This window comes from Dendrobates tinctorius, unplaced genomic scaffold (assembly GCF_039654945.1).
Source record: "Dendrobates tinctorius isolate UK_male_01 unplaced genomic scaffold, ASM3965494v1 ptg000442l, whole genome shotgun sequence".
Lineage (NCBI taxonomy): Eukaryota > Metazoa > Chordata > Amphibia > Anura > Dendrobatidae > Dendrobates > Dendrobates tinctorius.
The window spans coordinates 125,513-150,711 of record NW_027362105.1 but is presented as its reverse complement, the minus strand read 5'-3'; the positions used below and the strand labels follow the sequence as shown (position 1 = coordinate 150,711).

The following is a 25,199-nucleotide window of genomic DNA, read 5'->3' as shown; positions in this document are numbered from 1 at the left end:
GGGAGGCTGAACTTGCAGCCACCAGAAGAGAGGAAGCTGTTGATTCCTCAGAACTGCCCAGATACATTGGCCAGGGCAGATGTGTTTCACAGACGGGGCACTGCCAGGCCCCCAAGATGGGAGAGGTCTGTTGCCCCGGGCTTCAAGGACATCAAGGAATTCAAGGACCCTAGGGATTCAGGAAGGGTCCCGAAGACTGTAGGACTGAAGACTGCAACACGGGCCCCAGGACTCTGGAAGCGCCCCCCGCTTCTGAAGGGTTAATCCTGGTGTGTGGACTACTGGCTATCTTTGGCTGCTACAGCTGCTGTGGGTGCAGCTGCGGAGAGTTTCAGGGTAAGTTCAGAAATCCAGTGTTGTACTCTTCTTTCCGTTCTATTCCGTTCCTGTTTATTAAACATTTTTCCCTGTTGGACAACAGCCGCTTTCCGGACTCTTATTCGCCTGGACCGCTGTGACCAGAGGAGAAGGTAATCTGTGAGGAAAGAACTGTGTTGGTCCCATCTGTCTATGTGCAAGGGACCGGGGGTGCTCGCTGATAGTGTGCTCAGTGGACTCTGCCCCTGTAATGTATCTTTACAAAACCCGGCCACCATAACCCCCCCTGGTGCCCTTATTACATTTGCGGTAAAGCCGAACACAACCCCTGTCCCCATAAATGGTATACTTGATTGCTTAGACCAAACCCTGTCTCTGCAAAGGAGAAAGCCAAGGCCAACGTCTGCCCCATGAAAGATTCACCAAACCCAAACTCTGCCTGCGCAGAATGGAAGGCTAAACCAAATCCCTGCCCCTGTAAGGGTTAATCACTGTATTGTGGGAGATTTGTGATGTAATATATGTTCTGGCCAGTAGAGGGCAGTGTCGAGAGGACGGAGTTGGAAAAAGAAATGCAATAAAGATGGCATAAACCGTAAACATACAGACCATTAGATATCATAAAACCATCTAAAAACAACAGCACAGCCTGATACACATGTCCACACCATGTGTGTAGCAACCAACATGAGTAGATCACAGCATACATGGAAGATCTCCAATCTCCCGAGGATGGACTTGGGCCAAACAATGTGGACACCATACAGGTAATGCATATTTTATCCACTCAGTGGGGCAGAAAGTGCTACGTGACAGATAATGCCGTGAATCCACACCCTAAGCACATAAATGGCAGTGCCAAGTGTTCTCACCACATCAGGCACTATGGAAATCTACATGTGGTGACACACCAACCTGTTAGGGTCCAGACAAGTCCCCAGAGCAGAGATGGGACCACAGGAAGGCAGAAGAAATATCCGGAAACAATGTCAATCCGTACCACCCTTGGAGAGTCATCAGGTTTGAGATCCCAAACAGCCCACGCGTATCGCTGGGAGACACGGCTTCATCAGGGACGTAGAGATTCCGGAGTTGGCCCATGGGGGTTTTTTGGTGGTTGAGGGGAATCGAAGGAGAGTCCGAGGTGAAAGTGAAGCTGCGGAACCTTGGAGAAAGTCTGGATAGGACAGTGTGACTCTGGATCTGTTGTTGGTGACTCTGGGACACATTGTTCAGCTTGACATGAGCCGACTTGGTGTGAACAATCAAGTACACAGCATCTTGGGCTAGGCCACATCTCTAAGGACTAAGGCTAACTTCACGCTGGGTGTTTTTTTATGTTGATTTTCAGCTGTTTTTTTACAGTACCTGCAAAGCCTATGAGATTTCAGAAATCTCATGCCCACACATTGTTTTTTTTTTGTCGTCAGTTTTGTGTGCTTTGCATCATTTTTTGCACACAGAGCATGTCACTTCTTTCAGTGTTTTTTCAGCGGTTTTCATCCATGAATGGGTGGTGACAAAATGCTGAAAAAACACACCAAAAAGACAGGTATCAATTTTTCCAGCGTTTTTTGTGCCAAAACCTCATTCTGTGGAATATGACTTTTTTTCCAACACTAAACTTTCTCTAAACTTTAACACCAGACCAGACAAATCTAACATGCCAAAACTGCCTTTAGGGAAGACCTGCGTTGGAGAGATCGGCATTCCATAAGAGCTTCAAAATGGCATTTGAATATTCGGGACTGAACGGCGCAAAGGACCCTTGTACTTCAGTTTTAGGCCGTACCAGTACCATCTCACCTCTGAATATATATACTGTGAGACAGTGAAAGGAAATATAACCGATGGCCATTATCTAAACCTTAGAGTGTGCTTAGAGGCATATTGAACCCGCTGCAGTGCATTGGAATTACAGCTACAGCTGTGGCTGCCGTGCAAAGTAAAAGTAAGTGCAGACTTGGTCAAGTTAGTTGACCAGGTCTGGTTTAGAAAAAGCTGCCATGGGCTTGAATTTTTAGAGAGGAGCTGCGGTCGTTGTATCTGTTAGGGTTTGCGCACACGTTGTAGATTCTGCTGCTGATTTTTCCCCGCGGATTTGGCTAAATCTGGTTTTCCCCTGCGTGTTGACATCTGGTCATGGAGCAGGTGTCAAACCGCTGCGGATTCCGCACGAAGAAGTGAGATGCTGCGGATTTAAAACCGCAGCTAATCCGCGCTGAAAAATCCGCAGCATGTGCACTGCGTTTTTCAATTTCCATTGAATATAAAGGTACTGTACAACGCAGCAGAAACTGCTGCGGATCCGCAGGGCCAAATCCGCTGCGGATACGCAGCAGCATCCGCAACGTGTGTGTGGCGCCCCCAGGAGTATGGTCGCCACAGTGGCTTTGCCTTCCTGCAGGGGAGGGTAATGCCAGACTTGGAGGCAATGATGGGTCTCTCTCGCAGTCAATCTATGCATGCAACACAGTTCCACTCCAGGCCAGCAGGGGGAACTCTGAACCAGGATTAATGGGAGGAGTGATCTCTGAGGGCCAAGAGGAAGGAGTGGTCAGTTAGTCTGCGGAGGGTGAAGTGTACAGACGTGGAAGGAGCGCTGAGATAGAGCTGAGAGGACGAGCTCATATCTGGAGAGAGCGCATGAACTGGAGCCTGGTCTCCACGGCTGTATGGATTCTAACGGTCCTGCAGCAGATACCAGAGGGGCAGGAGGCTGTAAATGCCCTGCTCCCATCTAAGCCTTGAGGCACAACAGCAGCTTGGATAGTGAGCCGGGACTCAGGAGAGAGGAGTCCCCGAGGCAGGCTACAGCTGTCTGCCGTGCAAGTGAGGTTCTTGAGAACATCTGACAGGAGGAACTCCAGTGTAACTCAGTACTGGGAGTACTTCATTCGAATAAGCGCTAGTAAGGAGACTGCACAGCCCGTCTGCTGAGAGAGAATCCCTGAATTGCTTCCAGGCTAGCCTGCTCTGGTACCATCTGTAATCAGGACCTGGACTGCAGGTATCAAGTAAAGGTACAGAAATTGCACCCCGCTGTGTCTCGTCTGCTTCCTACCTTTCCGGCACTGCTACATCCCCGTGCCAACCACATCTACACTGCCCTGGGACTATAACTTCACCTGTGGGGAGCTATTACATCTTTGCTGCACCATACCATCAGTCCCAGCGGATCTGCATGCAGCGTTGGCTTAACACCTCCCTTGCCGAGCACCACAGGTGGCGTCACGAACTATTCCATTAACTACATTCCACATTCACATCTTCCTATTACTTGGGCGCCCAGGGCCACGGTCCAGGTCACCGCCGCTGTGACACATCCCACTGACACCGGCCCGGTACCGAGCACCCCACAGCCCTGGGAGGGCGACCCATGTGCACATAGCCTTACCGTCCTCTGTATACTGTAGTCGGTGTTATAGAGAGGAGCTGCGGTCGTTTTACCTGTTACCGTCCTGTGTATACGGTGGTGGGTGTGATAGGGAGGTGCTGCAGTCATTGTGTCTCTGACACTCACGCTTGTAGCACACTGCGTAGTACCGCGCTCCACAGTCGGCGTCGCTCCACTTGCCGGAGCTGACCCTCACACAGGAGTTCACCGTCTGGCTCGGTTCTCCCGAGTTCCATTTGCTGTAGGTTCCTGTTGCCCCATTGCTCCAGCGCCAGACTCCCGGAGCGCAGAGGTAGAGCCCGATCCAGGCCTCGTTCCATCCGGCAGTAGCAGCGACTGCTAGAACCTCCACATCTGAGAGAGTGCTGACCAGGTCTGTGTACTGAGACTTACAGTAAGAGACTGCTTCCAGCCACGTGAGAGACTGCTTCACCAGGTAGTACTGAGGATAAGCTGCAAAGGCCACTGAAACTGGAGGAGAGAGGCAGAAGTCAGGACCCTGAGGCTACAGACTGCAGAGGAGAGAGGCAGAGGTCAGGAGGCTGAGGCTACAGACTGCAGAGGGGAGAGGCAGAGGTCAGGAGGCTGAGGCTACAGACTGCAGAGGAGAGAGACAGAGGTCAGGAGGCTGAGGCTACAGACTGCAGAGGAGAGAGGCAGAGGTCAGGAGGCTGAGGCTACAGACTGCAGAGGAGAGAGGCAGAGGTCAGGAGGCTGAGGCTACAGACTGCAGAGGGGAGAGGCAGAGGTCAGGAGGCTGAGGCTACAGACTGCAGAGGAGAGAGACAGAGGTCAGGAGGCTGAGGCTACAGACTGCAGAGGAGAGAGACAGAGGTCAGGAGGCTGAGGCTACAGACTGCAGAGGAGAGAGACAGAGGTCAGGAGGCTGAGGCTACAGACTGCGGAGGAGAGAGGCAGAGGTCAGGAGGCTGAGGCTACAGACTGCAGAAGAGAGAGACAGAGGTCAGGAGGCTGAGGCTACAGACTGCAGAGGAGAGAGGCAGAAGTCAGGACCCTGAGGTTAGAGACTGCAGAGGGGAGAGGTAGAGGTCAGGAGGCAGAGGTCACAGACTGCAGAGGTCAGGAGGCTGAGGCTACAGACTGCAGAGGTGAGAGGCAGAGGTCAGGAGGCCGAGGCTACAGACTGCAGAGGAGAGAGGCAGAGGTCAGGAGGCTGAGGCTACAGACTGCAGAGGAGAGAGGCAGAAGTCAGGACCCTGAGGTTAGAGACTGCAGAGGGGAGAGGTAGAAGTCAGGAGGCAGAGGTCACAGACTGCAGAGGTGAGAGGCAGAGGTCAGGAGGCCGAGGCTACAGACTGCAGAGGAGAGAGGCAGAGGTCAGGAGGCTGAGGCTACAGACTGAAGAGGAGAGAGGCAGAGATCAGGAGGCTGAGGCTACAGACTGCAGAGGAGAGAGGCAGAAGTCAGGACCCTGAGGTTAGAGACTGCAGAGGGGAGAGGTAGAGGTCAGGAGGCAGAGGTCACAGACTGCAGAGGTCAGGAGGCTGAGGCTACAGACTGCAGAGGAGAGAGGCAGAAGTCAGGACCCTGAGGTTAGAGACTGCAGAGGGGAGAGGTAGAAGTCAGGAGGCAGAGGTCACAGACTGCAGAGGTGAGAGGCAGAGGTCAGGAGGCCGAGGCTACAGACTGCAGAGGAGAGAGGCAGAGGTCAGGAGGCTGAGGCTACAGACTGAAGAGGAGAGAGGCAGAGATCAGGAGACTGAGGCTACAGACTGCAGAGGAGAGAGACAGAGGTCAGGAGGCTGAGGCTACAGACTGCAGAGGAGAGAGGCAGAAGTCAGGACCCTGAGGTTAGAGACTGCAGAGGGGAGAGGTAGAGGTCAGGAGGCAGAGGTCACAGACTGCAGAGGTGAGAGGCAGAGGCTACAGACTGCAGAGGTGAGAGGCAGAGGTCAGGAGGCAGAGGTCACAGACTGCAGAGGTGAGAGGCAGAGGTCAGGAGGCCGAGGCTACAGACTGCAGAGGAGAGAGGCAGAGGTCAGGAGGCTGAGGCTACAGACTGCAGAGGTGAGAGGCAGAGGTCAGGAGGCTGAGGCTACAGACTGCAGAGGAGAGAGGCAGAGGTCAGGAGGCTGAGGCTACAGACTGCAGAGGAGAGAGACAGAGGTCAGGAGGCTGAGGCTACAGACTGCAGAGGAGAGAGACAGAGGTCAGGAGGCTGAGGCTACAGACTGCAGAGGAGAGAGGCAGAAGTCAGGACCCTGAGGTTAGAGACTGCAGAGGGGAGAGGTAGAGGTCAGGAGGCTGAGGCTACAGACTGCAGAGGAGAGAGACAGAGGTCAGGAGGCTGAGGCTACAGACTGCAGAGGAGAGAGACAGAGGTCAGGAGGCTGAGGCTACAGACTGCAGAAGAGAGAGACAGAGGTCAGGAGGCTGAGGCTACAGACTGCAGAGGAGAGAGACAGAGATCAGGAGGCTAAGGCTACAGACTGCAGAGGGGAGAGGCAGAGGTCAGGAGGCAGAGGTCACAGACTGCAGAGGAGAGAGGCAGAGGTCAGGAGGCTGAGGCTACAGACTGCAGAGGAGAGAGGTAGAGGTCAGGAGGCAGAGGTCACAGACTGCAGAGGAGAGAGGCAGAGGTCAGGAGGCTGAGGCTACAGACTGCAGAGGAGAGAGACAGAGGTCAGGAGGCTGAGGCTACAGACTGCAGAGGAGAGAGACAGAGATCAGGAGGCTGAGGCTACAGACTGCAGAGGAGAGAGGCAGAGGTCAGGAGGCTGAGGCTACAGACTGCAGAGGAGAGAGGCAGAGGTCAGGAGGCTGAGGCTACAGACTGCAGAGGAGAGAGGCAGAGGTCAGGAGGCTGAGGCTACAGACTGCAGAGGAGAGAGGCAGAGGTCAGGAGGCTGAGGCTACAGACTGCAGAGGAGAGAGGCAGAGGTCAGGAGGCTGAGGCTACAGACTGCAGAGGAGAGAGGCAGAGGTCAGGAGGCTGAGGCTACAGACTGCAGAGGAGAGAGGTAGAGGTCAGGAGGCAGAGGTCACAGACTGCAGAGGAGAGAGGCAGAGGTCAGGAGGCTGAGGCTACAGACTGCAGAGGAGAGAGGCAGAGGTCAGGAGGCTGAGGCTACAGACTGCAGAGGAGAGAGGCAGAGGTCAGGAGGCTGAGGCTACAGACTGCAGAGGAGACAGGCAGAGGTCAGGAGGCTGAGGCTACAGACTGCGGAGGAGAGAGGCAGAGGTCAGGAGGCTGAGGCTACAGACTGCAGAGGAGAGAGACAGAGGTCAGGAGGCTGAGGCTACAGACTGCGGAGGAGAGAGGCAGAGGTCAGGAGGCTGAGGCTACAGACTGCAGAGGTCAGGAGGCTGAGGCTACAGACTGCAGAGGAGAGAGGCAGAGGTCAGGAGGCTGAGGCTACAGACTGCAGAGGAGAGAGGCAGAGGTCAGGAGGCTGAGGCTACAGACTGCAGAGGAGAGAGACCGAGGTCAGGAGGCTGAGGCTATAGACTGCAGAGGAGAGAGACAGAGGTCAGGAGGCTGAGGCTACAGACTGCAGAGGAGAGAGACAGAGGTCAGGAGGCTGAGGCTACAGACTGCAGAGGAGAGAGACAGAGGTTAGGAGGCTGAGGCTACAGACTTCAGAGGAGAGATGCAGAGGTCAGGAGGCTGAGCCTACAGACTGCAGAGGAGAGAGGCAGAGGTCAGGAGGCTGAGGCTACAGACTGCAGAGGAGAGAGGCAGAGGTCAGGAGGCTGAGGCTACAGACTGCAGAGGAGAGAGGCAGAGGTCAGGAGGCTGAGGCTACAGACTGCAGAGGAGAGAGGCAGAGGTCAGGAGGCTGAGGCTACAGACTGCAGAGGAGAGAGACAGAGGTCAGGAGGCTGAGGTCACAGACTGCAGAGGAGAGAGGCAGAGGTCAGGAGGCTGAGGCTACAGACTGCAGAGGAGAGAGGCAGAGGTCAGGAGGCTGAGGTTAGAGACTGCAGAGGGGAGAGGTAGAGGTCAGGAGGCTGAGGCTACAGACTGCAGAGGAGAGAGACAGAGGTCAGGAGGCTGAGGTCACAGACTGCAGAGGAGAGAGGCAGAGGTCAGGAGGCTGAGGCTACAGACTGCAGAGGAGAGAGGCAGAAGTCAGGACCCTGAGGTTAGAGACTGCAGAGGGGAGAGGTAGAGGTCAGGAGGCTGAGGCTACAGACTGCAGAGGAGAGAGACAGAGGTCAGGAGGCTGAGGCTACAGACTGCAGAGGAGAGAGACAGAGGTCAGGAGGCTGAGGCTACAGACTGCAGAAGAGAGAGACAGAGGTCAGGAGGCTGAGGCTACAGACTGCAGAGGAGAGAGACAGAGATCAGGAGGCTAAGGCTACAGACTGCAGAGGGGAGAGGCAGAGGTCAGGAGGCAGAGGTCACAGACTGCAGAGGAGAGAGGCAGAGGTCAGGAGGCTGAGGCTACAGACTGCAGAGGAGAGAGGTAGAGGTCAGGAGGCAGAGGTCACAGACTGCAGAGGAGAGAGACAGAGGTCAGGAGGCTGAGGCTACAGACTGCAGAGGAGAGAGGCAGAGGTCAGGAGGCTGAGGCTACAGACTGCAGAGGAGAGAGACAGAGGTCAGGAGGCTGAGGCTACAGACTGCAGAGGAGAGAGACAGAGATCAGGAGGCTGAGGCTACAGACTGCAGAGGAGAGAGGCAGAGGTCAGGAGGCTGAGGCTACAGACTGCAGAGGAGAGAGGCAGAGGTCAGGAGGCTGAGGCTACAGACTGCAGAGGAGAGAGGCAGAGGTCAGGAGGCTGAGGCTACAGACTGCAGAGGAGAGAGGCAGAGGTCAGGAGGCTGAGGCTACAGACTGCAGAGGAGAGAGGCAGAGGTCAGGAGGCTGAGGCTACAGACTGCAGAGGAGAGAGGCAGAGGTCAGGAGGCTGAGGCTACAGACTGCAGAGGAGAGAGGTAGAGGTCAGGAGGCAGAGGTCACAGACTGCAGAGGAGAGAGGCAGAGGTCAGGAGGCTGAGGCTACAGACTGCAGAGGAGAGAGGCAGAGGTCAGGAGGCTGAGGCTACAGACTGCAGAGGAGAGAGGCAGAGGTCAGGAGGCTGAGGCTACAGACTGCAGAGGAGACAGGCAGAGGTCAGGAGGCTGAGGCTACAGACTGCGGAGGAGAGAGGCAGAGGTCAGGAGGCTGAGGCTACAGACTGCAGAGGAGAGAGACAGAGGTCAGGAGGCTGAGGCTACAGACTGCGGAGGAGAGAGGCAGAGGTCAGGAGGCTGAGGCTACAGACTGCAGAGGTCAGGAGGCTGAGGCTACAGACTGCAGAGGAGAGAGGCAGAGGTCAGGAGGCTGAGGCTACAGACTGCAGAGGAGAGAGGCAGAGGTCAGGAGGCTGAGGCTACAGACTGCAGAGGAGAGAGACAGAGGTCAGGAGGCTGAGGCTACAGACTGCAGAGGAGAGAGACAGAGGTCAGGAGGCTGAGGCTACAGACTTCAGAGGAGAGAGGCAGAGGTCAGGAGGCTGAGGCTACAGACTGCAGAGGAGAGAGGCAGAGGTCAGGAGGCTGAGGCTACAGACTGCAGAGGAGAGAGACAGAGGTCAGGAGGCTGAGGCTACAGACTGCAGAGGAGAGAGGCAGAGGTCAGGAGGCTGAGGCTACAGACTGCAGAGGAGAGAGACAGAGGTCAGGAGGCTGAGGCTATAGACTGCAGAGGAGAGAGACAGAGGTCAGGAGGCTGAGGCTACAGACTGCAGAGGAGAGAGACAGAGGTCAGGAGGCTGAGGCTACAGACTGCAGAGGAGAGAGACAGAGGTCAGGAGGCTGAGGCTACAGACTTCAGAGGAGAGAGGCAGAGGTCAGGAGGCTGAGGCTACAGACTGCAGAGGAGAGAGGCAGAGGTCAGGAGGCTGAGGCTACAGACTGCAGAGGAGAGAGGCAGAGGTCAGGAGGCTGAGGCTACAGACTGCAGAGGAGAGAGGCAGAGGTCAGGAGGCTGAGGCTACAGACTGCAGAGGAGAGAGGCAGAGGTCAGGAGGCTGAGGCTACAGACTGCAGAGGAGAGAGACAGAGGTCAGGAGGCTGAGGCTACAGACTGCAGAGGAGAGAGACAGAGGTCAGGAGGCTGAGGTCACAGACTGCAGAGGAGAGAGGCAGAGGTCAGGAGGCTGAGGCTACAGACTGCAGAGGAGAGAGGCAGAGGTCAGGAGGCTGAGGCTACAGACTGCAGAGGTCAGGAGGCTGAGGCTACAGACTGCAGATGAGAGAGGCAGAGGTCAGGAGGCTGAGGCTACAGACTGCAGAGGAGAGAGGCAGAGGTCAGGAGGCCGAGGCTACAGACTGCAGAGGAGAGAGGCAGAGGTCAGGAGGCTGAGGCTACAGACTGCAGAGGAGAGAGGCAGAGGTCAGGAGGCTGAGGCTACAGACTGCAGAGGAGAGAGACAGAGGTCAGGAGGCTGAGGCTACAGACTGCAGAGGAGAGAGACAGAGGTCAGGAGGCCGAGGCTACAGACTGCAGAGGAGAGAGGCAGAGGTCAGGAGGCTGAGGCTACAGACTGCAGAGGAGAGAGACAGAGGTCAGGAGGCTGAGGCTACAGAGGAGAGAGACAGAGGTCAGGAGCCTGAGGCTACAGAGGAGAGAGACAGAGGTCAGGAGGCTGAGGCTACAGACTGCAGGCAGAGGAGAGAGACAGAGGTCAGGAGGCTGAGGCTACAGAGGAGAGAGACAGAGGTCAGGAGGCTGAGGCTACAGACTGCAGAGGAGAGAGACAGAGGTCAGGAGGCTGAGGCTACAGACTGCAGAGGAGAGAGACAGAGGTCAGGAGGCTGAGGCTACAGACTGCAGAGGAGAGAGACAGAGGTCAGGAGGCTGAGGCTACAGAGGAGAGAGACAGAGGTCAGGAGCCTGAGGCTACAGAGGAGAGAGACAGAGGTCAGGAGGCTGAGGCTACAGACTGCAGAGGAGAGAGACAGAGGTCAGGAGGCTGAGGCTACAGAGGAGAGAGACAGAGGTCAGGAGGCTGAGGCTACAGACTGCAGAGGAGAGAGGCAGAGGTCAGGAGGCTGAGGCTACAGAGGAGAGAGACAGGTCAGGAGGCTGAGGCTACAGACTGCAGAGGAGAGAGGCAGAGGTCAGGAGGCTGAGGCTACAGACTGCAGAGGAGAGAGACAGAGGTCAGGAGGCTGAGGCTACAGAGGAGAGAGACAGAGGTCAGGAGCCTGAGGCTACAGAGGAGAGAGACAGAGGTCAGGAGGCTGAGGCTACAGACTGCAGAGGAGAGAGACAGAGGTCAGGAGGCTGAGGCTACAGAGGAGAGAGACAGAGGTCAGGAGGCTGAGGCTACAGACTGCAGAGGAGAGAGGCAGAGGTCAGGAGGCTGAGGCTACAGAGGAGAGAGACAGAGGTCAGGAGGCTGAGGCTACAGACTGCAGAGGAGAGAGGCAGAGGTCAGGAGGCTGAGGCTACAGACTGAAGAGGAGAGGCAGAGATCAGGAGGCTGAGGCTACAGACTGCAGAGGAGAGAGACAGAGGTCAGGAGGCTGAGGCTACAGACTGCAGAGGAGAGAGACAGAGGTCAGGAGGTAGAGGTCACAGACTGCAGAGGAGAGAGGCAGAGGTCAGGAGGCTGAGGCTACAGACTGCAGAGGAGAGAGACAGAGGTCAGGAGGCAGAGGTCACAGACTGCAGAGGAGAGAGGCAGAGGTCAGGAGGCTGAGGCTACAGACTGCAGAGGAGAGAGACAGAGGTCAGGAGGCTGAGGCTACAGACTGCAGAGGAGAGAGACATAGGTCAGGAGGCTGAGGCTACAGACTGCAGAGGAGAGAGGCAGAGGTCAGGAGGCTGAGGCTACAGACTGCAGAGGAGAGAGACAGAGGTCAGGAGGCTGAGGCTACAGACTGCAGAGGAGAGAGGCAGAGGTCAGGAGGCTGAGGCTACAGACTGCAGAGGAGAGAGACAGAGGTCAGGAGGCTGAGGCTACAGACTGCAGAGGAGAGAGACAGAGGTCAGGAGGCTGAGGCTACAGACTGCAGAGGAGAGAGGCAGAGGTCAGGAGGCTGAGGCTACAGACTGCAGAGGAGAGAGGCAGAGGTCAGGAGGCTGAGGCTACAGACTGCAGAGGAGAGAGGCAGAGGTCAGGAGGCTGAGGCTACAGACTGCAGAGGAGAGAGACAGAGGTCAGGAGGCTGAGGCTACAGACTGCAGAGGAGAGAGACAGAGGTCAGGAGGCTGAGGCTACAGAGGAGAGAGACAGAGGTCAGGAGGCTGAGGCTACAGACTGCAGAGGAGAGAGACAGAGGTCAGGAGGCTGAGGCTACAGAGGAGAGAGACAGAGGTCAGGAGGCTGAGGCTACAGACTGCAGAGGAGAGAGACAGAGGTCAGGAGGCTGAGGCTACAGACTGAAGAGGAGAGAGGCAGAGATCAGGAGGCTGAGGCTACAGACTGCAGAGGAGAGAGGCAGAGGTCAGGAGGCTGAGGCTACAGACTGAAGAGGAGAGAGGCAGAGATCAGGAGGCTGAGGCTACAGACTGCAGAGGAGAGAGACAGAGGTCAGGAGGCTGAGGCTACAGACTGCAGAGGAGAGAGACAGAGGTCAGGAGGCAGAGGTCACAGACTGCAGAGGAGAGAGGCAGAGGTCAGGAGGCTGAGGCTACAGACTGCAGAGGAGAGAGACAGAGGTCAGGAGGCAGAGGTCACAGACTGCAGAGGAGAGAGACAGAGGTCAGGAGGCAGAGGTCACAGACTGCAGAGGAGAGAGGCAGAGGTCAGGAGGCTGAGGCTACAGACTGCAGAGGAGAGAGGCAGAGGTCAGGAGGCTGAGGCTACAGACTGCAGAGGAGAGAGGCAGAGGTCAGGAGGCTGAGGCTACAGAGGAGAGAAACAGAGGTCAGGAGGCCGAGGCTACAGACTGCAGAGGAGAGAGGCAGAGGTCAGGAGGCTGAGGCTACAGACTGAAGAGGAGAGAGGCAGAGATCAGGAGGCTGAGGCTACAGACTGCAGAGGAGAGAGACAGAGGTCAGGAGGCTGAGGCTACAGACTGCAGAGGAGAGAGACAGAGGTCAGGAGGCTGAGGCTACAGACTGCAGAGGAGAGAGACAGAGGTCAGGAGGCTGAGGCTACAGACTGCAGAGGAGAGAGGCAGAGGTCAGGAGGCTGAGGCTACAGACTGCAGAGGAGAGAGACAGAGGTCAGGAGGCTGAGGCTACAGACTGCAGAGGAGAGAGACAGAGGTCAGGAGGCTGAGGCTACAGACTGCAGAGGAGAGAGGCAGAGGTCAGGAGGCTGAGGCTACAGACTGCAGAGGAGAGAGGCAGAGGTCAGGAGGCTGAGGCTACAGACTGCAGAGGAGAGAGGCAGAGGTCAGGAGGCTGAGGCTACAGACTGCAGAGGAGAGAGACAGAGGTCAGGAGGCTGAGGCTACAGACTGCAGAGGAGAGAGACAGAGGTCAGGAGGCTGAGGCTACAGAGGAGAGAGACAGAGGTCAGGAGGCTGAGGCTACAGACTGCAGAGGAGAGAGACAGAGGTCAGGAGGCTGAGGCTACAGAGGAGAGAGACAGAGGTCAGGAGGCTGAGGCTACAGACTGCAGAGGAGAGAGACAGAGGTCAGGAGGCTGAGGCTACAGACTACAGAGGAGAGAGGCAGAGGTCAGGAGGCTGAGGCTACAGAGGAGAGAGACAGAGGTCAGGAGGCCGAGGCTACAGACTGCAGAGGAGAGAGGCAGAGGTCAGGAGGCTGAGGCTACAGACTGAAGAGGAGAGAGGCAGAGATCAGGAGGCTGAGGCTACAGACTGCAGAGGAGAGAGACAGAGGTCAGGAGGCTGAGGCTACAGACTGCAGAGGAGAGAGACAGAGGTCAGGAGGCAGAGGTCACAGACTGCAGAGGAGAGAGGCAGAGGTCAGGAGGCTGAGGCTACAGACTGCAGAGGAGAGAGACAGAGGTCAGGAGGCAGAGGTCACAGACTGCAGAGGAGAGAGACAGAGGTCAGGAGGCAGAGGTCACAGACTGCAGAGGAGAGAGGCAGAGGTCAGGAGGCTGAGGCTACAGACTGCAGAGGAGAGAGGCAGAGGTCAGGAGGCTGAGGCTACAGACTGCAGAGGAGAGAGGCAGAGGTCAGGAGGCTGAGGCTACAGAGGAGAGAAACAGAGGTCAGGAGGCCGAGGCTACAGACTGCAGAGGAGAGAGGCAGAGGTCAGGAGGCTGAGGCTACAGACTGAAGAGGAGAGAGGCAGAGATCAGGAGGCTGAGGCTACAGACTGCAGAGGAGAGAGACAGAGGTCAGGAGGCTGAGGCTACAGACTGCAGAGGAGAGAGACAGAGGTCAGGAGGCTGAGGCTACAGACTGCAGAGGAGAGAGACAGAGGTCAGGAGGCTGAGGCTACAGACTGCAGAGGAGAGAGACAGAGGTCAGGAGGCTGAGGCTACAGACTGCAGAGGAGAGAGGCAGAGGTCAGGAGGCTGAGGCTACAGAGGAGAGAGACAGAGGTCAGGAGGCCGAGGCTACAGACTGCAGAGGAGAGAGGCAGAGGTCAGGAGGCTGAGGCTACAGACTGAAGAGGAGAGAGGCAGAGATCAGGAGGCTGAGGCTACAGACTGCAGAGGAGAGAGACAGAAGTCAGGAGGCTGAGGCTACAGACTGCAGAGGAGAGAGACAGAGGTCAGGAGGCTGAGGCTACAGACTGCAGAGGAGAGAGACAGAGGTCAGGAGGCTGAGGCTACAGACTGCAGAGGAGAGAGACAGAGGTCAGGAGGCTGAGGCTACAGACTGCAGAGGAGAGAGGCAGAGGTCAGGAGGCTGAGGCTACAGACTGCAGAGGAGAGAGGCAGAGGTCAGGAGGCTGAGGCTACAGACTGCAGAGGGGAGAGGCAGAGGTCAGGAGGCTGAGGCTACAGACTGCAGAGGAGAGAGACAGAGGTCAGGAGGCTGAGGCTACAGACTGCAGAGGAGAGAGACAGAGGTCAGGAGGCTGAGGCTACAGACTGCAGAGGAGAGAGGCAGAGGTCAGGAGGCTGAGGCTACATACTGCAGAGGAGAGAGGCAGAGGTCAGGAGGCTGAGGCTACAGACTGCAGAGGAGAGAGGCAGAGGTCAGGAGGCTGAGGCTACAGACTGCAGAGGAGAGAGACAGAGGTCAGGAGGCTGAGGCTACAGACTGCAGAGGAGAGAGGCAGAGGTCAGGAGGCTGAGGCTACAGACTGCAGAGGAGAGAGACAGAGGTCAGGAGGCTGAGGCTACAGACTGCAGAGGAGAGGGGCAGAGGTCAGGAGGCCGAGGCTACAGACTGCAGAGGAGAGAGACAGAGGTCAGGAGGCTGAGGCTACAGACTGCAGAGGAGAGAGGCAGAGGTCAGGAGGCCGAGGCTACAGACTGCAGAGGAGAGAGGCAGAGGTCAGGAGGCTGAGGCTACAGACTGCAGAGGAGAGAGGCAGAGGTCAGGAGGCCGAGGCTACAGACTGCAGAGGAGAGAGGCAGAGGTCAGGAGGCTGAGGCTACAGACTGCAGAGGAGAGAGACAGAGGTCAGGAGGCTGAGGCTACAGACTGCAGAGGAGAGAGACAGAGGTCAGGAGGCAGAGGTCACAGACTGCAGAGGAGAGAGGCAGAGGTCAGGAGGCTGAGGCTACAGACTGCAGAGGAGAGAGACAGAGGTCAGGAGGCTGAGGCTACAGAGGAGAGAGACAGAGGTCAGGAGGCTGAGGCTACAGACTGCAGAGGAGAGAGACAGAGGTCAGGAGGCTGAGGCTACAGAGGAGAGAGACAGAGGTCAGGAGGCCGAGGCTACAGACTGCAGAGGAGAGAGGCAGAGGTCAGGAGGCCGAGGCTACAGACTGCAGAGGAGAGAGGCAGAGGTCAGGAGGCTGAGGCTACAGACTGAAGAGGAGAGAGGCAGAGGTCAGGAGGCTGAGGCTACAGACTGCAGAGGAGAGAGACAGAGGTCAGGAGGCAGAGGTCACAGACTGCAGAGGGGAGAGGCAGAGGTCAGGAGGCCGAGGCTACAGACTGCAGAGGAGAGAGGCAGAGGTCAGGAGGCCGAGGCTACAGACTGCAGAGGAGAGAGGCAGAGGTCAGGAGGCCGAGGCTACAGACTGCAGAGGAGAGAGGCAGAGGTCAGGAGGCTGAGGCTACAGACTGAAGAGGAGAGAGGCAGAGATCAGGAGGCTGAGGCTACAGACTGCAGAGGAGAGAGACAGAGGTCAGGAGGCTGAGGCTACAGACTGCAGAGGAGAGAGACAGAGGTCAGGAGGCAGAGGTCACAGACTGCAGAGGAGAGAGGCAGAGGTCAGGAGGCTGAGGCTACAGACTGCAGAGGAGAGAGACAGAGGTCAGGAGGCAGAGGTCACAGACTGCAGAGGAGAGAGGCAGAGGTCAGGAGGCTGAGGCTACAGACTGCAGAGGAGAGAGACAGAGGTCAGGAGGCTGAGGCTACAGACTGCAGAGGAGAGAGACAGAGGTCAGGAGGCTGAGGCTACAGACTGCAGAGGAGAGAGACAGAGGTCAGGAGGCTGAGGCTACAGACTGCAGAGGAGAGAGACAGAGGTCAGGAGGCTGAGGCTACAGACTGCAGAGGAGAGAGGCAGAGGTCAGGAGGCTGAGGCTACAGACTGCAGAGGAGAGAGACAGAGGTCAGGAGGCTGAGGCTACAGACTGCAGAGGAGAGAGGCAGAGGTCAGGAGGCTGAGGCTACAGACTGCAGAGGAGAGAGACAGAGGTCAGGAGGCTGAGGCTACAGACTGCAGAGGAGAGAGACAGAGGTCAGGAGGCTGAGGCTACAGACTGCAGAGGAGAGAGGCAGAGGTCAGGAGGCTGAGGCTACAGACTGCAGAGGAGAGAGACAGAGGTCAGGAGGCTGAGGCTACAGACTGCAGAGGAGAGAGACAGAGGTCAGGAGTCTGAGGCTACAGACTGCAGAGGAGAGAGGCAGAGGTCAGGAGGCTGAGGCTACAGACTGCAGAGGAGAGAGACAGAGGTCAGGAGGCAGAGGCTACAGACTGCAGAGGAGAGAGACAGAGGTCAGGAGGCTGAGGCTACAGACTGCAGAGGAGAGAGGCAGAGGTCAGGAGGCTGAGGCTACAGACTGCAGAGGAGAGAGGCAGAGGTCAGGAGGCTGAGGCTACAGACTGCAGAGGAGAGAGGCAGAGGTCAGGAGGCTGAGGCTACAGACTGCAGAGGAGAGAGACAGAGGTCAGGAGGCTGAGGCTACAGACTGCAGAGGAGAGAGACAGAGGTCAGGAGGCTGAGGCTACAGACTGCAGAGGAGAGAGGCAGAGGTCAGGAGGCTGAGGCTACAGACTGCAGAGGAGAGAGACAGAGGTCAGGAGGCTGAGGCTACAGACTGCAGAGGAGAGAGGCAGAGGTCAGGAGGCTGAGGCTACAGACTGCAGAGGAGAGAGGCAGAGGTCAGGAGGCTGAGGCTACAGACTGCAGAGGAGAGAGACAGAGGTCAGGAGGCTGAGGCTACAGACTGCAGAGGAGAGAGGCAGAGGTCAGGAGGCTGAGGCTACAGACTGCAGAGGAGAGAGACAGAGGTCAGGAGGCTGAGGCTACAGACTGCAGAGGAGAGAGGCAGAGGTCAGGAGGCTGAGGCTACAGACTGCAGAGGAGAGAGGCAGAGGTCAGGAGGCTGAGGCTACAGACTGCAGAGGAGAGAGGCAGAGGTCAGGAGGCTGAGGCTACAGACTGCAGAGGAGAGAGGCAGAGGTCAGGAGGCTGAGGCTACAGACTGCAGAGAAGAGAGACAGAGGTCAGGAGGCTGAGGCTACAGACTGCAGAGGAGAGAGACAGAGGTCAGGAGTCTGAGGCTACAGACTGCAGAGGAGAGAGGCAGAGGTCAGGAGGCTGAGGCTACAGACTGCAGAGGAGAGAGACAGAGGTCAGGAGGCTGAGGCTACAGACTGCAGAGGAGAGAGACAGAGGTCAGGAGGCTGAGGCTACAGACTGCAGAGGAGAGAGGCAGAGGTCAGGAGGCTGAGGCTACAGACTGCAGAGGTCAGGAGGCTGAGGTCAGGAGGCTGAGGCTACAGACTGCAGAGGAGAGAGACAGAGGTCAGGAGGCTGAGGCTACAGACTGCAGAGGAGAGAGGCAGAGGTCAGGAGGCCGAGGCTACAGACTGCAGAGGAGAGAGACAGAGGTCAGGAGGCTGAGGCTACAGACTGCAGAGGAGAGAGACAGAGGTCAGGAGTCTGAGGCTACAGACTGCAGAGGAGAGAGGCAGAGGTCAGGAGGCTGAGGCTACAGACTGCAGAGGAGAGAGACAGAGGTCAGGAGGCAGAGGCGCAGAGGCACTATGATGCAAAACTAACAAGGAGAATTGAAGTTGCTAACACCGGAAGAGAGATACGATGTCATAGGCATGACTGACACTTGACATCGTCGCTCCCCGCCATGACACTTATGCGCAGGCGTACTTATCGGCCCTGTTGAGGGCAGAGCAATGTACTGTAGTGCGCAGGTGCCGGGAAAGGTCAGGGAGGCCCAGCGCCTGCGCACTGCAGTACATTGCTCTGCCCTCAACAGGGCCGATAAGTACGCCTGCGCATAAGTGTCATGGCGGGGAGCGACGATGCAAGCAGGAAGGCGGCATCACAAGAAGGTGGGAGGAGCCGGACCACGACCAGTGACGCCCTGTAAGGATCTGAACTGTGTACTGGTCTTGCCCTTAGTTCTGCTGGACTTTGCCCTTACCTAAGATGGAGTTAATGGCTTCACGGGGGCCATCTTGTTTCCTGCTTGGTCTTGCACTTAGTTCTGCTGGACTTTGCCCTTACCTAAGATGGGGTTAATGGCTTCACGAGGGCCATCTTGTTTCCTGTCTGCTGCGTATATAAAGGGACTCTGCACACCATACAGTGCTTGAGTATCTTGTACCTCACCTGCTGCCAAGCTAGAAGGACTAGTATCTTGCTTGCCTTTTCCAGATTCGCCATCCATCTGAAAGACTGTTGCTTCGGACCTGCTCTGCACTCACCTCCACTACGACTGGCTGTCCGCTTGAAGCCCAGTCCAGCTCCGGACCTCTGGATCCTGCATTCCCGGACTTGAACTCGCACCATTGGTCTGTACTGATAACCCCTCATATTCCTGACTCTGCCTAGTGCTTTAAACCACTGTTGTTTCTCTACAATATATATATTACATTGAATTCTAAAATATCGCGTCCGTGCCTTCACTCTGACCCACGTCCCCGGTCTCCATAGCGCATTGTAATAATCGCATGACACGCCCATCGGACTGCACCGCCCTGCAGGTGGGTATAATAAAAGTCATTCTTCCTCTCTTGCAGGTTGGGTCGGGGGCTTCTCGACAGCATTATAGAATGCAATAGATAAGCCCTGGAGGGGCAGCGGCCGTAACTCCTATCGGCCAAACCTGGTGACAGGTTCCCTTTAACAAGAGGGAAGTAGCTGTTGCATTTTATGTTAGGAAAGTGTATATGTCCACAGAGATCCAAGTGTCAGAGACTGGTAGTTCAGCAGACAGGGCCGCTTTTAGACAAGTGGGGCCCCCATGTCCATATAAAACACATACGTGTTACACCGATATCGGTGTCACCAGTGTTTTGAATCAGTGTGCCGCAGATGTGCCATCCGTGTTTTTCTGGTATGGATAATGGGAATGAAATTACAAAGCTTCTCATATACTTTCCGTGTTAAACACGGACGGCACATGGACCCATAGACTTGTATTGGCCCTTGTCATCTGTGCTGCTGGGAAAACACAGACACGAGAGCAGCACCGTAGGTCAAATAGGGCACACGTGGCATCTATGAAAAACATGACAGGTCGTGTGAAGGGCCGTACAGTCACAGAATAGAAAACAGCAGAGCTGCCGTCTTTTTCTACACCCTACCTCACAAACAGCAGAATAAAAAGTGATTAAAAAAAAAGTCCTACATGTCCCCCAACCTACTCTGCTAAATCCCCTCTGCCTCCGTGGCCGATGGTTCGGGGTCCCTGATGGTTATTATTCACTTTGCAGCTATAATATAAGGTGAAGTCACAAGACCGCTGCAGACCAGTGCTGAGACTGGCAGAGACCCCCGGAGCCACAAGACCGCTGCAGACCAGTGCTGAGACTGGCAGAGACCCCCTCGGAGCCACAAGACCCCTGCAGACCAGTGCTGAGACTGGCAGAGACCCCCGGAGCCACAAGACCGCTGCAGACCAGTGATGAGACTGGCAGAGACCCCCGGAGCCACAAGACCGCTGTAGACCAGTGCTAAGACTGGCAGAGACCCCCGGAGCCACAAGACCGCTGCAGACCAGTGCTGAGACTGGCAGAGACCCCCTCGGAGCCACAAGACCCCTGCAGACCAGTGCTGAGACTGGCAGAGACCCCCGGAGCCACAAGACCGCTGCAGACCAGTGATGAGACTGGCAGAGACCCCCGGAGCCACAAGACCGCTGTAGACCAGTGCTAAGACTGGCAGAGACCCCCGGAGCCACAAGACCGCTGCAGACCAGTGCTGAGACTGGCAGAGACCCCCTCGGAGCCACAAGACCCCTGCAGACCAGTGCTGAGACTGGCAGAGACCCCCGGAGCCACAAGACCGCTGCAGACCAGTGATGAGACTGGCAGAGACCCCCGGAGCCACAAGACCGCTGTAGACCAGTGCTGAGACTGGCAGAGACCCCCCTCGGAGCCACAAGACCCCTGCAGACCAGTGCTGAGACTGGCAGAGACCCCCGGAGCCACAAGACCGCTGCAGACCAGTGCTGAGACTGGCAGAGACCCCTGGAGCCACAAGACCGCTGCAGACCAGTGCTGAGACTGGCAGAGACCCCCTCGGAGCCACAAGACCCCTGCAGACCAGTGCTGAGACTGGCAGAGACCCCCGGAGCCACAAGACCGCTGCAGACCAGTGATGAGACTGGCAGAGACCCCCGGAGCCACAAGACCGCTGCAGACCAGTGATGAGACTGGCAGAGACCCCCGGAGCCACAAGACCGCTGTAGACCAGTGCTAAGACTGGCAGAGACCCCCGGAGCCACAAGACCGCTGCAGCCCAGTGCTGAGACTGGCAGAGACCCCCGGAGCCACAAGACCGCTGTAGACCAGTGCTGAGACTGGCAGAGACATCAGTGCTGGAGCCGCGGGGGGTTTATCATTTCATGCTAATTACTTTTACATTATCAGAAATCCCCTGTAGACACTGTTCACACTGCACTATTTTTGCTGCGGATTGATCTACAGTGTTGGCAGGAAATATTCTGCTCTTTTGCAGTCTTTTCACTTTCATTTGTGTCCCATTCATTTGAATAGGGAAAAGAAACGCTGAAAGATGACTGCAACAGGTTTATAAAAAATAAAAAAAGTGTCTGGCCGCTGTACCGTGTCTGGCCGCTGTACCGTGTCTGCTCGCTGTACCGTGTCTGCTCGCTGTACCGTGTCTGCTCGCTGTACCGTGTCTGGCCGCTGTACCGTGTCTGGCCGCTGTACCGTGTCTGCTCGCTGTACCGTGTCTGGCCGCTGTATCAGGTCTGGCTAGTGTCCGTGTCTGGCCGCTGTACCGTGTCTGTGTCTGCTCGCTGTACCGTGTCTGCTCGCTGTACCGTGTCTGCTCGCTGTACCGTGTCTGCTCGCTGTACCGTGTCTGCTCGCTGTACCGTGTCTGGCTCGCTGTACCGTGTCAGGCCGGGGTCCGTGTCTGCTCGCTGTACCGTGTCAGGCCGGGGTCCGTGTCTGCTCGCTGTACCGTGTCAGGCCGGGGTCCGTGTCTGGCTCGCTGTACCGTGTCAGGCCGGGGTCCGTGTCTGCTCGCTGTACCGTGTCAGGCCGGGGTCCGTGTCTGCCCCGATGGGGCCACAGACGGCACTGACACCAGCAGAGGTCAAATGAATTTGTTTTGTTTTTTTCTGAAACTGATTGTGTGCACCCGGCCTAAGGAAATAAGTCAGTCAGATTGGCAGCGCTTTGGACGCAGCACATGTCCACTGCCGGCTATTGAACGCTGGTGACTCCTCTGTGATCACTGAACCGTGCGGATTCACTGTGTCCAGTACATTGTACGGGTGAGATTTATTGCATCTCCGCAAGAGAAGCAGACATGATGCGATGTGGAAATATGCGCCGCATGTCCGTCTCTGCGGGTGAGCCGCGGGCGTCTGTGCACACATGTCCGTCTCTGCGGGTGAGCTGCGGGCGTCTGGGCACACATGTCCGTCTCTGCGTGTGAGCCGCGGGCGTCTGTGCACACATGTCCGTCTCTGCGGGTGAGCTGCGGGCGTCTGGGCACACATGTCCGTCTCTGCGGGTGAGTCGCGGGCGTCTGGGCACACATGTCCGTCTCTGCGTGTGAGCCGCGGGCGTCTGTGCACACATGTCCGTCTCTGCGGGTGAGCCGCGGGCGTCTGGGCACACATGTCCGTCTCTGCGGGTGAGCCGCGGGCGTCTGGGCACACATGTCCGTCTCTGCGGGTGAGCCGCGGGCGTCTGTGCACACATGTCCGTCTCTGCGGGTGAGCCGCGGGCGTCTGTGCACACATGTCCGTCTCTGCGGGTGAGCCGCGGGCGTCTGTGCACACATGTCCGTCTCTGCGGGTGAGCCGCGGGCGTCTGGGCACACATGTCCGTCTCTGCGGGTGAGCCGCGGGCGTCTGTGCACACATGTCCGTCTCTGCGGGTGAGCCGCGGGCGTCTGTGCACACATGTCCGTCTCTGCGGGTGAGCCGCGGGCGTCTGTGCACACATGTCCGTCTCTGCGGGTGAGCCGCGGGCGTCTGTGCACACATGTCCGTCTCTGCGTGTGAGCCGCGGGCGTCTGTGCACACATGTCCGTCTCTGCGGGTGAGTCGCGGGCGTCTGGGCACACATGTCCGTCTCTGCGTGTGAGCCGCGGGCGTCTGTGCACACATGTCCGTCTCTGCGGGTGAGCCGCGGGCGTCTGGGCACACATGTCCGTCTCTGCGGGTGAGCCGCGGGCGTCTGGGCACACATGTCCGTCTCTGCGGGTGAGCCGCGGGCGTCTGTGCACACATGTCCGTCTCTGCGGGTGAGTCGCGGGCGTCTGTGCACACATGTCCGTCTCTGCGGGTGAGCCGCGGGCGTCTGGGCACACATGTCCGTCTCTGCGGGTGAGCCGCGGGCGTCTGTGCACACATGTCCGTCTCTGCGGGTGAGCCGCGGGCGTCTGGGCACACATGTCCGTCTCTGTGGGTGAGCCGCGGGCGTCTGGGCACACATGTCCGTCTCTGCGGGTGAGCCGCGGGCGTCTGTGGATGGATAGTGGGCATGCGATTTCTTCCCATCCACTATGCTGTAACATCTGGATCCTGCCCACGTACACAGCGTCCACCCTGCAGCGATTACTGACCGTGTGCACCGACCCTCAGAGTCTGTTTTTTTTTTTTTTTTCTTGTCTAAAAGTGTCCACACTTCTGTGGCTGTTGGAACAGATGGAAACGTTCAGAAAAAAAACCACGTGGGATCCATGTGAGCTCCACTCCTGTCATTGCAATCTGTGGCTCTATAGGGGATTCAGGCAGAACGCACCGGGCGCGGTAAAGAAGGACGGTGTGAACAGGCCCCAATGTAAGACACAGGCATCAGACTGCTGATCCCTATTATGGCGACACTAGAGTTACAGAACTATATATGCAGCACATATACACTGTACATGGACTCACAACATATACAGTGGGGCAAAAAAGTATTTAGTCAGTCAGCAATAGTGCAAGTTCCACCACTTAAAAAGATGAGAGGCGTCTGTAATTTACATCATAGGTAGACCTCAACTATGGGAGACAAACTGAGAAATAAAAATCCAGAAAATCACATTGTCTGTTTTTTTTTCATTTTATTTGCATATTATGGTGGAAAATAAGTATTTGGTCAGAAACAAGCAATCAAGATTTCTGGCTCTCACAGACCTGTAACTTCTTCTTTAAGAGTCTCCTCTTTCCTCCACTCATTACCTGTAGTAATGGCACCTGTTTAAACTTGTTATCAGTATAAAAAGACACCTGTGCACACCCTCAAACAGTCTGACTCCAAACTCCACTATGGTGAAGACCAAAGAGCTGTCAAAGGACACCAGAAACAAAATTGTAGCCCTGCACCAGGCTGGGAAGACTGAATCTGCAATAGCCAACCAGCTTGGAGTGAAGAAATCAACTGTGGGAGCAATAATTAGAAAATGGAAGACATACAAGACCACTGATAATCTCCCTCGATCTGGTGCTCCACGCAAAATCCCACCCATTCTGGGGTCAGAATGATCACAAGAACGGTGAGCAAAAATCCCAGAACCACGCGGGGGGACCTAGTGAATGACCTGCAGAGAGCTGGGACCAATGTAACAAGGCCTACCATAAGTAACACACTACGCCACCATGGACTCAGAACCTGCAGTGCCAGACGTGTCCCACTGCTTAAGCCTGTACATGTCCGGGCCCGTCTGAAGTTTGCTAGAGAGCATTTGGATGATCCAGAGGAGTTTTGGGAGAATGTCCTATGGTCTGATGAAACCAAACTGGAACTGTTTGGTAGAAACACAACTTGTCGTGTTTGGAGGAAAAAGAATACTGAGTTGCATCCATCAAACACCATACCTACTGTAAAGCATGGTGGTGCAAACATCATGCTTTGGGGCTGTTTCTCTGCAAAGGGGCCAGGACGACTGATCCGGGTACATGAAAGAATGAATGGGGCCATGTATCGTGAGATTTTGAGTGCAAACCTCCTTCCATCAGCAAGGGCATTGAAGATGAAACGTGGCTGGGTCTTTCAACATGACAATGATCCAAAGCACACCGCCAGGGCAACGAAGGAGTGGCTTCGTAAGAAGCATTTCAAGGTCCTGGAGTGGCCTAGCCAGTCTCCAGATCTCAACCCTATAGAAAACCTTTGGAGGGAGTTGAAAGTCCGTGTTGCCAAGCGAAAAGCCAAAAACATCACTGCTCTAGAGGAGATCTGCATGGAGGAATGGGCCAACATACCAACAACAGTGTGTGGCAACCTTGTGAAGACTTACAGAAAACGTTTGACCTCTGTCATTGCCAACAAAGGATATATCACAAAGTATTGAGATGAAATTTTGTTTCTGACCAAATACTTATTTTCCACCATAATATGCAAATAAAATGAAAAAAAAAAAACAGACAATGTGATTTTCTGGATTTTTTTTTCTCAGTTTGTCTCCCATAGTTGAGGTCTACCTATGATGTAAATTACAGACGCCTCTCATCTTTTTAAGTGGTGGAACTTGCACTATTGCTGACTGACTAAATACTTTTTTTTCCCCACTGTATACTTTATCCATACAGACACAGTGTGTACAAGGACACACATACAGTATATACAGTATGCCCACATACATACACACTTTATACATCTATTTCACAACATACTGCACACATGCACTTTACATAGATAATAGACATAGACACACACTGTATACTACCCATATACACACATACTATATACACAGACACACACTGTATACTACCCATATACACACATACTATATACACAGACACACACTGTATACTACCCATATACACACATACTATATACACAGACATACACTGTATACTACCCATATACACA

At 56.1% G+C, this 25,199-nt stretch overlaps 1 protein-coding gene across 1 annotated transcript in view; it reads right to left on the bottom strand.

The window, feature by feature from the left end:
* The window catches only part of LOC141077368 (uncharacterized), a 168,033-nt gene that overhangs the window by 47,791 nt on the left and 95,043 nt on the right, over nucleotides 1–25,199 (bottom strand). The window contains exon 2 of the mRNA XM_073564264.1: nucleotides 3,842–4,186. Within this exon, the coding sequence (XP_073420365.1) occupies nucleotides 3,842–4,186 (345 nt within the window). The remainder of the gene's footprint in view (nucleotides 1–3,841; nucleotides 4,187–25,199) is intronic.